At 40.6% G+C, this 12743-nt stretch overlaps 1 protein-coding gene across 1 annotated transcript; it reads right to left on the minus strand.

The window, feature by feature from the left end:
• Positions 1-680: 680 nt before the first annotated feature.
• On the minus strand, positions 681-12276 carry LOC123428023. The gene is made up of 2 exons (XM_045112176.1): positions 12125-12276; positions 681-1218 (listed from the first exon to the last, which is right to left on the minus strand). Exons 1-2 carry the CDS (start codon positions 12274-12276, stop codon positions 681-683), a joined length of 690 nt encoding a protein of 229 aa, XP_044968111.1.
• Between the last annotated feature and the right edge of the window lie 467 nt (positions 12277-12743).

The following is a 12743-nucleotide window of genomic DNA, read 5'->3' on the forward strand; positions in this document are numbered from 1 at the left end:
GAGTGTTGTTCCCATTGACTGAATTTATTTTTAGAACTTCTTATGAACCTAATTCGGCAAAAGCCTTAAACGACATTAGTGTGCAAGACATGATTCAGTAATTCGACCCAACAAAAAAGTGGAGTGTGATGTCTGACCTACTTGTAATCGAAGTTTTTCACTCTGCTCTCCTTCACGAGAAGCCAAGCTAAGAACACCAGTGCTAAGGGGATGCTCAGCAAGCCAGTATCCCCCTTAAAATAGCAAGCACAAGATATATCATTCACTGAGAACATGGAATTCGCATGCAATGCCATGGAATGTGAGGAACAAGAATTGATAGCGTATTAGCTTAACATAACAGGAGACTCACGAACCTGGGCACCCATGGAGTGGAAAAGAAGGCCATTGATGAACTGGATCGTATTAGCGAGAAGAGAAGTGAAGAGGAGGCTTCGGTCGCGGCCATCCATGACGGGGCCGAAGACAGAGAGAGGCGCGGGTAGGAGTGGAGGAGAGACATTGACGAGATCCATGGCGTCGGCATGTAGGGAAGAGCATTGTCTCGAGATCCATGCAAGCGACGTGGTGGCCCAAACCGTGGCTGATGGTAGCATCTACACCTATGAGCCATAGTAAATTTCTCTTTGATATCAAACCTAGAAATTGTCCACAAGAAACAAATGGAATCAATGGCGCTCCTAGTTGGCATAGATGATTACTATGCTGGTCGCGGAGACATCCAAGGAAGCATTCCTAACATCGACGAGGCATGACTTTCTGAAGATGGAGGCGACAACGTTCAGGTCGACGCGTCGGTTGACGGCGACCGTGATTGCGCCACCACGGCAAACGATGTGCTCGATCTCAGACGCGAACCTGGACAGGAAGAGCGCGTCGGTCAATGCTGTCGGGTAGTTGGAGAGGACGAGGTTGATGGCATCGTCGAAGAACGGGAGGTTGCACGGGTCCGCACGGAGCACAAGGGGAGGTAAGTCAACGAGATCAACACCGGTGACGTCCCCCACGCCGGCCATGAGGAGCCTGTTGACTGCTTGCCCCGCGCCGGTGACAAGGCAGAGAACTCGGGACGAACTACTGAGGAGGACCAGCCGATAGAGTGGATCGATGACGGATGCGGAGTGGGCCGCGTTGTGTCGTTTCCAGCCCGGGGAGGACCGGAGCTTGGAAAGGAAGATGTCGGGGTCGACCACGCGGCGGAATGGAGGATGGCGAAGGCTATGGGAAGACGGCGATGGTGGAGTGACTCCGGCTAGGTGTGAGAGGCGATGGCATCAATCTGGATGAGTGGATCGGGGAGAGGGAGAGAGAGGGAGGTAGCGAAATCGATCTGGATCGGGGAGAGGGAGAGAGATAGGGGGCTCTCGAGAAGGTGTTCATTGGGCTGCTAGGGTTTGGATTGGTCTGCTCAAAGACGTTGGATGGAACGGGTGTGAACAGCTCAGATCGGTAAAGTTGGGGTGATCCATGGGAAGAGTGCTGATTGGTTCAAAACAGATGCGATTTAAAATAGTTTCTAAGTGCTACAAATAGAGGTATTTTTTGAAGCATCTATCAAAAATAATTTTTGAAAGGCCACCATTAAAATTTCCACTTGGGTTAGACCACATTTTATGGATGATCACCAATTTGTATTCCTTTTCGATATTTCTATCTAATTTTTGGCCATACAAATGGGTTTTTTGCCAATTTAGGTGGAACTGGGAAAAATGGAACTACAAGTGCTTCATGGTTTGCTATTTATTTTCTCTAAAAAATAATTTTAGGTGGAAAAGTAGATATTTAATCAGAGAACCAACAAAAGTTTTACAATATTCAAGTACCCCTAGGTACCAACTGTCATGCCCACAGTTTTGACCGCATTTTGCAATCGACATAAGAAATACAAAAAGACCAAAAAAATTGAAAACCTTCACATTGTGTCACTATATGTGACCAAGTTACCATGAAAAATAAGAAACTTGTAATACAACAATTATTTTAAAAAAGTGTTTTCAGAAATGAGCTATCATGTGTGAAGGTTCATGGCTTTCAAGCCAAATGATCAATCATATGGCCTCATTCATGGCATAGTTTGTACAAATGAAACAATATTGTGCACAAGGGTGCATCTTGAAATGGCAAGCAATGTCGCCTAAGGAAGTTTTCATTTTCTTTGGAAGAAAAATTTATTTTCCATTTTTCGAGTGCCCAAAATGAGTTTTTTGGTGAAGGACCTACAATATATTTGTTGCAAAACTGGACCAAATCATTTTTATAAAATAGTAGGCCATATTTAATATACAATTTACCAAATGGTTGGGTGTGAAAAGATTTTATCCACCTCTCTCAAAAAGACAAGTTTGTGCCGATTTAGTTGGAAGCGGGTCATATTTGAACTGCAGTTGCATAATAGTTTGCTCCTTATTTTTTACAAGAATATTTTTTATTTGCAATAGTATCCATTTAATCAGAGAAACACCAAAAGTTTTCCAACATTCAAACACTAGCTAGGAACGGTCATGCCCGCTGTTTTGACCACATTTTGAAATGGGCATAAAAAATTCAAAAAAAAATGTAAAACCTTCATATTGTGTCATTATATGTGACCAAGTTACGAGGAAACATAAGAAACTTGTAATACGACAATTATTTTAAAAAAATGTTCTCAGAAATCAGCTATCATCTGTGAACGTTCATGGCTTTCAAGCCAAATGATCAATCTTATGACCATATTCATGGCATAGTTTGTACACATGGTATAATATTGTGCACAATGGCATATCTTGGAATGGCAAGCTATATTGCCTAAGGAAGTTTTCATTTTCTTTGGGCAAAAATTCATTTTCCATTTTTCGAGTGTCCAAAATGAGTTTTTTGTGAAGGACCTACCATATATTTGTTGCAAAATTGGACCAAATTATTGTTATAAAATACTTGGCCATATTTAATCTACAATTGACGAGATGGTTGGGTGTGAAAAGATTTTATCCACCTCTCGTGAAAAGACAAATTTCTGCCGATTTAGTTGGACGCCGGTCAAATTTGAACTGCACTTGCATTATAGTTTGCTCCTTATTTTTTCTATTTAATCAGAGAAACACCAAAAAAATAGCAAGATTCAACCACTAGCTAGGAACGGTCATGTGTGCCGTTTTGACCAAATTTTGAAATGGGCATGAAAAATTCAGAAAAACATCAAAAAAATGAAAACCTTCATATTGTGTCATTATATGTGACCAAGTTACTAGGAAAAATAAGAAACTTGTAGTACGACAGTTTTTTTTAAAAGTGTTCTCTGAAATGAGCTATCTTGTGTGAAGGTGCATGACTTTCAAGCCAAATGATCAATCTTCTTCCCACATTCATGGCATAGTTTGTACAAATGATAAAATATTGTGCACAAGGGTGCATCTTGGAATGGCAAGCAATGTTGCCTAAGGAAGGTTTCACTTTCTTTGGATGAAAAATTAATTTTCCATTTTTTGGGTGCCCAAAATGAGATTTTTGTGAAGGACGTACAATATATTTGTTGAAAAATCGGACCAAATAATTTTTATAAAATACTAGGACATATTTAATGTACAATTAACCAAATGATTCGGTGTCAAAAGCTTTTATCCACCGCTCGTGAAAAAGACAAATTTCTGCCGGTTCAACTCGAAGGTGGTAAAATTTGAACTGCAGCTGCATTAGACTTTGCTCTTTATTTTTAAAAAAATCATTTTGAGGTACATAAGTATCCATTTAATAAGAGATACATGGTGTGGTGGCAAGACATAGAGGTTTGGATGGTGTAAGAGGGGCCCAACTCCAGAGCGTGTAAACGAGCATGCGAACCGCGTGGTCACCGCGTGACTGTGGCATTGACGCTCATCCTGGGCAGCCTCGGCATGTCTGGTGGGTTGATCAATCCCCCGTTAGGTGTTAGTAAGAATAATACAATGGAATAATCTCACGAGGAGACTCAAAGCTCAAACATGAATTAGCAGCCAAGTGTTTGATTAGCGATGGGGGAAATTCAGATGGCCAATGGGCGTGATCTTTGGGTGAGGATGATCATCTACTAAGGAGACTGTCTTGGCAAATTTTGATCTCAAATGAAGAGCCTAGGTGGAAATTTCTTTGCGAAGTACCACACTGGGCATAAATATGGATGTTGAAGCTGGGCTCAAATGAATAAATGGATTGATCTAAAATTTGGTGGAGGATGGTGATTTGGGCATAGGAAAGCACCGTAAAAAATTTATACCATTTGTAAATTCCTTCACAAAAATTTATACCTTGACAATAGTCTTCTATGTACAGAAACTTGTAAACATTATTGAGAGGAATTGATAAGTGAAATGAGCACACATTTGGTGTAGATAAGTTATACACGTAGGAACATGTCATGGTAAATTTTCAGCAGTAATTAAGAAAGCTAAAATATATTTGCTTCACAAACTAAAAATATGACCAGAATAAAAGATTGGATGATGAGCTCACATGGATTACTGGATAGAGCTCAAATTTTCTGAAGAGTGATCATTTTGGCATATAGAATATTTGGAAAAACCTTAGATCATTTGTATATTCCTAGCTAGTACTTCCTTCACAAAGATTCTTTGTGGCTAGAAAATTTGGAAATTTGCTCAGGAATATTTAATAGGAAAATAGAGCTGAATTTTGGCATGTGGCAATTATTTGGATATTAAAGATAGCCAAGAAAGTTTGCGGGCAATAGGAGGTGTCTAGATAGCACTTTCTTTGTAAGGTGCCAATATGGACAGAAAATAGAAATTAAAGTTGTGCTCACATACATGATTGGATGGAGCTGAAACTGGGAGGACTACGATCATTTGGTCATATGAAGACACTATAAAAATTTCATACGATATGAATAAATAAAACTGGTACTTCCTTCACAATGCTCTCCACTAAAGAGAACATTGGGAAAATATTGAGGGAAATTGGCTAAATTAAATGAGCTATAATTTGGTGGAGGGAGGTTATATGGTCAGGGTCATGATCTGGTAAATTTTCATCATTTATAATGCAATATAAAATGTAGTTGCTTCACAAACTGAAAATATTACCAGAAACAAAGATTCAATGGTGAGCTCACATGGATTGGTAGATGGGCTCAAATTTTGTGGGGAGATATTATTTAGGCATATATAAGATGTGGCAAAAATTAAACTCATTAGGTTACTCGTGGATAGTACTTCCTTCACAAAGCTTCTAGCTAAACAAAAACTTTGGAAATTTGCTGAGAAAGATTTACTTGGCAAATGGAGATGAATTTTTTCACGAGCCAATCATATGGATAGGAACGAGTGCCCAAATTTTTTTGGGAAATTATGAAAATATAAATTGCACTTCCTTCACAAAGTGCTATTGTGAACAAAATAGGAAAATGAATATTGCTGGATTAATTTGAACTAGGGAAGAAGGGTTTTGACATATTTGAGGACTATATGATCCAAAGAATTTATGAGAATTTTTGGAGAATGTTGGGAAATGACAGAATGGTAGATTGGTTCACAAACTAGGGAAAAATTGACACATAGGAAAAATTGATGATGTGGTGCCTAGTCATAGCTATGACCATCTATATTGGTCGTAATTAGCTAGCAATTAGGCAGCGGACGAGTGATATATGCTTTACGACCATTTCCAATAAGGAAATTACTACCTTTTTTTGACCAAATTGGTCATTATGGTTTGGGGTTGGAGCCTCCCGAACAGTTTACGACCAATTGATCTCAAATGGTCGTAGATTTACGATCATTTCCGCTTCATTTGCAATCCTTGGATGAGCTAGTTGAACATTTTGGTTCGGTTGAGGAATTTGGTCTATAGCATTTTCCTCAGGTGCACCTGCTTGAATTTCATCATTGTTGGGGACGATTTCTTCAACAAGGGTTTGTTCCTCATTAGGAATGATATCTTAAGTAGCCTTGTGCTTAATAGATTCCTCAGGAGTCAATTTATCTAGCACAAGTGGTAGTTGCTCTCTTTGTGAGCCATTAGTTTCATCGAACCTCACATCTATAGTTTCAACAACCTTGTTGTGATAGGTTTTGAAGACTATGTAGGTGTGTGAATCCTTTCCGCAACCAAGCATAAAACCCTCATGTGCTTTAGGTCCAAACTTTGAGCTATGGTGAGGATCTCTAATCCAGCATCTTGCAACGAAGCCTTTGAAATAACTTACATTGGGTTTCTTGTCAGTGAGGAGTTCGTATAAGGTTTTCTTGAGGAATTTGTGAACATATACCTTGTTGATGATGTGCAAGCATAGTTGATTGCTTCAGGCCAAAAGTGACGAGGAATTCGATATTTCTCAAGCATAGTCCGTGCCATTTCAACCAGAGTCCTGTTCTTGCATTCCACAATGTCGTTGTGTTGAGGAGTATAAGGAGCACACAATTTGTGAGTAATACCAAGTTCATCAAGATAATCATCGAGGCTAGTGTTCTTGAATTCTGTCCCATTTTCACGCGTGATGTGCTTGATCTTGACGCTGAAGTTCGTCGAGGCCCTTGAGGAAAATCGTTTCAAGACTTCCTGCACTTCAGTTTTATACAGAATGATATGCAGCCATGTATATCTTGAATAATCATCAACGGTGACAAAGCCATATAAGGATGCTGCATTGGTTAGAGTAGCATAATGGGTAGGTCCAAAGAGATGCATGTGAAGAAATTCAAATAATCGAGTAGTAGTCAAGATCATCTTCGAGGGGTGTTTGAATCTCATCATTTTTACGTACTAACAAGCACCGCACATATGGTCCTTGAGGAATTTGACATATTCGATGCCAATGACATGCTTCTTCTTTGCCAGTCTGTGCAAATTCCTCATGCCTTCATGACCAAGTCGTCGATGCCATAGTCAGCCTTCTGAGGTTTTTGCTAGTAAGCATGTGGCTGGTTGAGGACCTGTAGAAAAGTCAACAATGTACAAGTCTCCTCTCCTAATGCCTTCGAAGACTTTGGATTTGTCAGATTCCATGATGACTACACATCTATATTTTCCAAAGATGACAATCATATCAGGATCGTAAAGCATTGATACTGACATGAGGTTAAACCCAAGGGATTCGGCAAGGATGAGTTTGTCCATGTGCCGGTCCTTAGAGATAGCCACTTTACCAAGTTCCAACACCTTGCTTTTACCTTTATCAGCATAAGTGATTTGCTTGAGTGGTGATGGAGCCAGTGGTATAGTCATCAATAAGCTTTTATCACCAGTCATGTGCTTTGTGCAATGAATGTCAAGAACCCACTCTGTATTCTTGGGTTTGTCATCCTGCAGATGAATTAGTACAGCATATCATCTCATATGCTTCAAATTGGAAGAATATGATATCAATTTCATCAGATTTCAATTTCATCATAGACAGTAAATTTCACGGCGTGTTAAATGTTAGATCATTTCATCATGTTTTAGCTTGCGTTCAATCAAGCAATTTCCTCAGGTCTCGAGCAAATTCTTCTGATGATGACTTTCATCTGGTGACCTGACATGCAGAAGAGATTAGTTCCATTTCTTCACCACCCACATCTGAAGGGGTGGCAAAGTGTTCATCATTCTGCGAGCACCATATGAGAATGAAGGCATTGAAGCTAATGCATTTCTTTTCACAGTAGGGGGGTTAGAGTACTCATATGAATAGCCAGAGAAGTTCTTTGAGGACTTATGAACATAATGATTCGAGGAATAGTGTGCATATTCATGTCCCTTGTGGTTTTCCTGCATATCAGAAGCATTAGTGCGAGTACGAGCATAATTTGACCTTGTGAGGGTTTTTATCCTCGTGAAGACTTTGGTCCACAAAAGGTATTTGATCTGGGCTCTAGTTCTTCACTCGTGGTGTCATGAGGACATTCATGTTAAGATTTTCCAAACAGCTTTTGGGAAACCAGATTTTCCTCACGGGAGGTCCATTCCTTCAGTTAGTTCTAACATATCGAGCAAATACTTCAGCAGATTAATTTTTGAACAGTTTATAGTTGGAGTCAAATGGCTCCTAAGAGGAATAGGACATTTCACGTGCAAAGCCTGTTAGATTAGATGGATCAATGGGAGGCCCTTTAGCAGCAATCCATGAGGTTTTGGGGTACTGCTTAGGTTTCCAATATGATCCATCAACATTCAGTTTCCTCTCGAAGGCAATGCCCTCTTTCCTTGAGTTCCTGTTTAGAATCTGTCTTTTGAGCACATCGCAAAGGGTTTGATGCCCTTGGAGATTTTGTATATGCCTGTCACATACAATTCCTTCAATCCTCCATTTTTGCTAGTAGCATTTGTGGTTTCCTCAAGTGAAGAATTTGATACCACATGAACAGTTCAACAATTTGTAGCGAAAGAAGCATTTGAGGTTTGAGGTGAATAATTAGTAGTTTCTTGTTCGACGCATTTCAGACATGGTGGAATGAATTCTTCCTGAGCGGTATTGATCTGTTGATCAAGCAATGAATCATTTTCCATTCGAAGATCATCATGGGACATTCTTAACTTCTCAAGATCAAGCTTCCGTTGAAGAAAATCATAAGAAAGTTTCTCATGATCAACCAAGAGTGTGACATAGCAATCTTGAAGACTATCAAATCTAGACTGAAGACTTTGAAGATCTTCAGTGAGGACTTGAGTACGATTCATTTCATCATTCAACAGATCATTGCTTTTGTCAAGTAGTTTTTGAAGCTTTTCATTAGCACTTTGTAGCTTAGAGGCATTATTGGCAATTTTATAGTAACTGGATTTTTGATAATCATCAGGTTCACAGTCACTACAATCAGAGGAGGATTTATGGCTTGGTACCTTTGAACATTTTGTCATGAAGCAATAGGTTGGAGCGAAGTCATCAGCATATTCATCCGTGTAGTTGGCGTTGTCATTTTGTTCAAGGTTGAAGATCGACTTGGTGACAAATGTGGTAGCAAGTGCAAGACTTTCCACACTAGACTCTACCTCCACTTCAGAGCCTTCCTCTTCGTCACATTCCTTGGATTCTTCTTCAGAATCCATTTCCTTGTCAACGAGTGCCCGAGCCTTTCTGAAACTAGTCTTCTTGTGCGATGAGGACTTTGAAGATGAGGATTTTGAACATTTCTTATTTTTCTTTGCGTCATCAGAACTTTCATCCTTGTATATCTTCTTCCTTGACACCTTCACCCAGCGAGGACAGTCAGCAATGTAGTGACCAGATTTCTTGCACTTGTGGCAGGTTCTTTTCTTGTAATCCTTAGATGAAGATTATGATTTCCTCATATCTCTTCTTGAAGATTTTCCGAACTGCCCATGCTTAGTAAACTTCTTAAATTTTCTCATGAGCATAGCAAGCTCCTACCCAAGTTCTTGAGGATCACCAAGACTGCAGTCAGATTCTTCTTCTTAAAATGAGGAAACAGCCTTTTCCTTCAGTGCACGAGGTCTTCAGTAGCTTGGTCCATATAGGTCTCTCTTTTCTTCTTGTTCGAATTCATGAGCATTAAGTCTCTCAGGAATATCAGCAGGATCAAGCATCTTGTAATCTCTTCGTTCTTGGATCATCAGAACCAGTGTATCAAATGATGGATCAAGAGATCGTGGCAGTTTCTTCACAACTTCATGGTCAGTGATATCTCTGGGTCCCGGAGCTTGCAATTCATTTGAGATGCTAGTGAGGCGGTCAAAGGTATCTTGGCAGCATTCATTGTCAAGCCTCTTTGAATGATTGAAGAGATTGCGAAGAACATCGACACGTGAGTGTAGCGACCCGACTCAAAACGAGTCAAGCCTCTGTGTAGCTATGCCATCCTTGGATCAGTATGCTGGCACACACAGTACATGAATGTATATATCAAAGTGCAATCACATGTAAATTGCGTAAAACTGATATATACCTTAAATATCTCAGCGGAAGCAGTCAAGGGAGTGGAGTCCCAATAAACACCAACGGCAAGTTGAGTGTAGACCGTAACCCTGAATCATACTCTTACTCGTCGAAGAAAAATATCTACAACATAAGACGTTGCAGCCGTGTAGGTTAGCATATTGAATATGCCGGCAAGGCACATAAGAGAGGGGTGAAAAGTAATCATCTATACTATATGCATATAGGGCAGGTGGGGCTATAAGTTTTCAGCGAAAAGCAAGTTTTCTCCTATCAAGAGAGGGCTAAAAGCAAAATATTACTACATTGTTGGTTGTTAACGAGATGGTTCCGCCAACCAATCCTCGTACCCGAGTTGTCAATAATTACCCTCATCAAATATATATAATGGTGCTGAGATATCCAGATAACTTCAGTTCCTTTGGCTCAAGTTCTCCATGACTGTGGACACGGCTAATCGATTAGGTTTGAGTACTCTGCAGAGTTTTGCACACGTTCCCCACAAGATTTGATCGCCTCCGAGTATGTCCTCGCACTTCAGGGTGTTTGAAGACTGGATGATCAAAACATGGTCTTTCAACGGGTCTCTCTGAATCCCTGTCGGTGCCCATCCATTCCTACCGTTCTTCTACATCTACTAGCACCGGCTGTCCAGAGTCGCCGCGTTGTCAAACCAAGCCAGAGCCCATAATGACTTGTGGCTGTGCACGTAAGCCTTGGGTCTTGAAAATATCCGTCTATCTGTTTGAGCCTGGGTGAAGCTTTCCGCAGGATGTCATGGCCTCTCCAGCATCCCGGGTCATCCACTGGGTTCTCCAGGGAGCCGATTAACCGTCCTTCACCCAGAGTTGCATTGCGTCCGAGGTCTTGAAAATCTTGTCTTAACCGGTCTTGATTAGTTAATCAACCTCGCTTCACTCGTGTTATGCACTCAACCGAAATCCCGTCTACTCAAGCATAGCAATATGAAATTTGTCGTCCCGGGGCCAAGTATCGGGGTTGTTGTGTGCCTACCACATGATACTACAATCTATACTGAAATTTCCAAGTACCTAAGCAGCATGCAATTGGGCATAGGATGGTAGATCTACGATGCATAAAACATAGGTGATAGTATGATCAAAGTGACTTGCCTGGTAATGTTGACGAAGAAGAGTTTTCTCGAGAAAAAACTTGATAGACTACTCGTCACTCTCCGGTGAAATCTATATAACAAACATATCATTCAAATAAGCACTCATACTAGCAATCATTCTAGCAATCAAAACAAGAGAGAGCGAATAGGAATCCGAAGGGAACTTCAAATAAGACTAGGGAGTCTTCTACTACGTCAAACACTAAATAGTTTTTGTCTAACAGAAAATAAAACACTAAAATAGAAAAAATAACAGAAAACAAAATATAAAATAACTAAGATAACAGAAGTAAAATTTACAAAACAATATTTTTTATAAGTATTTTCAAAATAGGAAATCAAACTAGCAATGCAATCAATTCGCAAGTTAGTATAGAACTAGAATTGATTCCATGCAAACAAATAAGAATAAATAAAATGAAATTTTGTTGTTGTTGAGAAGTTACTGATAAATATCAGAAAACAAAATATAACTTGTCACAATTACAAAAAAAACAAATTAAGAACAATTAATACAAAAGAAATAGCAAGAAAACAAAAAAGGCTAAAACAGAATCTGTTGTGCTTAAATCCCTAAGTAAAATTATTTAAAAAAACTTTAAACTTAAACTACTGAAAGATATGAACAATAGGAAACAGCAGCAAAAAGAATCAAATTAAAAGCTATTTATAAACTCCTGGAATAAGCAGAACAAGGTTTAAACTAAATCTGATCTAAATTATATTTGAAAATTTCAAACATAGACAAATTATATGTTTTTAAAAACTACAGGAAATTTGTGAGCTACTGGAAAAAGAATCAACTCCATTGGAGTTGTGGATCAAAATTTATGGCCAAAAAAAAACTGGAACTTTTCTTTTTTTTTGGAATTAAACAGAAAAAAAGAAAAACTGATTTGTGGACAGGGGGTCCACGTGGCATCTTCTGATTGGCTAAGGGGGTGTGTTCTGCGAGACATATAAGCAAACGGCCGAAATCTAACTAAAACCTCCGGCTAAAAGTTAAGTGAATAAAAACGAGCGGTTTTTTTGTTTAAAAACTGAAAGGTTATCCTACTCTAATCTACACCGTTGAAAATAGATCTAAGGGTAAAACTAAAAAAAACAAAACAAGTAAAAAAAAAGAAAGGAAAGAGGGGCCTTACCGTGGCTGGGAGTTGCTCCCGTGGCTGGAGCCTTCTCCTGCGAGGTGGCCGGCCGGCGGCGAGGGTGGGGAAGGGGCAGTGGAGGAGGGGGTAGCAGGGAGGCGGTGGGGCTCCAGGGAGGGGAGGGAGGCGAGGTGGAGGGAGGGCTGCATGGGGGCCGACGGGGGAAAAGCTCCTGGCGAGGGGAGGGGGTGCAGCTCTGGCGAGGTGCAGGGCGAGGGGGTGTGGTGGGGCGGCGGAGGAGGAGAGGTCGAAGGGGTGGGGCGGGGCAGGGTTGCCAGGGGGGCGACGGGGTGGAGCTGGGGCGAGGCAAGGAGTGTCTAGAGGGCTCTCGGAGCTTCGGCGCCGGCGAGTTTAAGGCGGATGGCACGCGAGATAGAGGCGAGGAGAGGCGGTTCTCTCGGGAAAAATGGAGAGAGGAGATACTGAGGGTTTTATAAGCGGCCTCGGATGGCGTCCGGAAGGAAAGAAGAGGGAGATCGGGAAGGGGGGAATTCCTTCCTCCATGGATGGAAACTCGTGTAACGTGAGGAAGGAGAGAGGTAGGAGATGATCTCTGTTGGGCCAAAAATAGGAAAGGTCTTAATGGGCCAGCAGGTCTTTCCAAAATAAAGGGATT

This window comes from Hordeum vulgare, chromosome 2H, assembly GCF_904849725.1.
Source record: "Hordeum vulgare subsp. vulgare chromosome 2H, MorexV3_pseudomolecules_assembly, whole genome shotgun sequence".
In the NCBI taxonomy this organism is placed as follows: Eukaryota; Viridiplantae; Streptophyta; class Magnoliopsida; order Poales; family Poaceae; genus Hordeum; species Hordeum vulgare.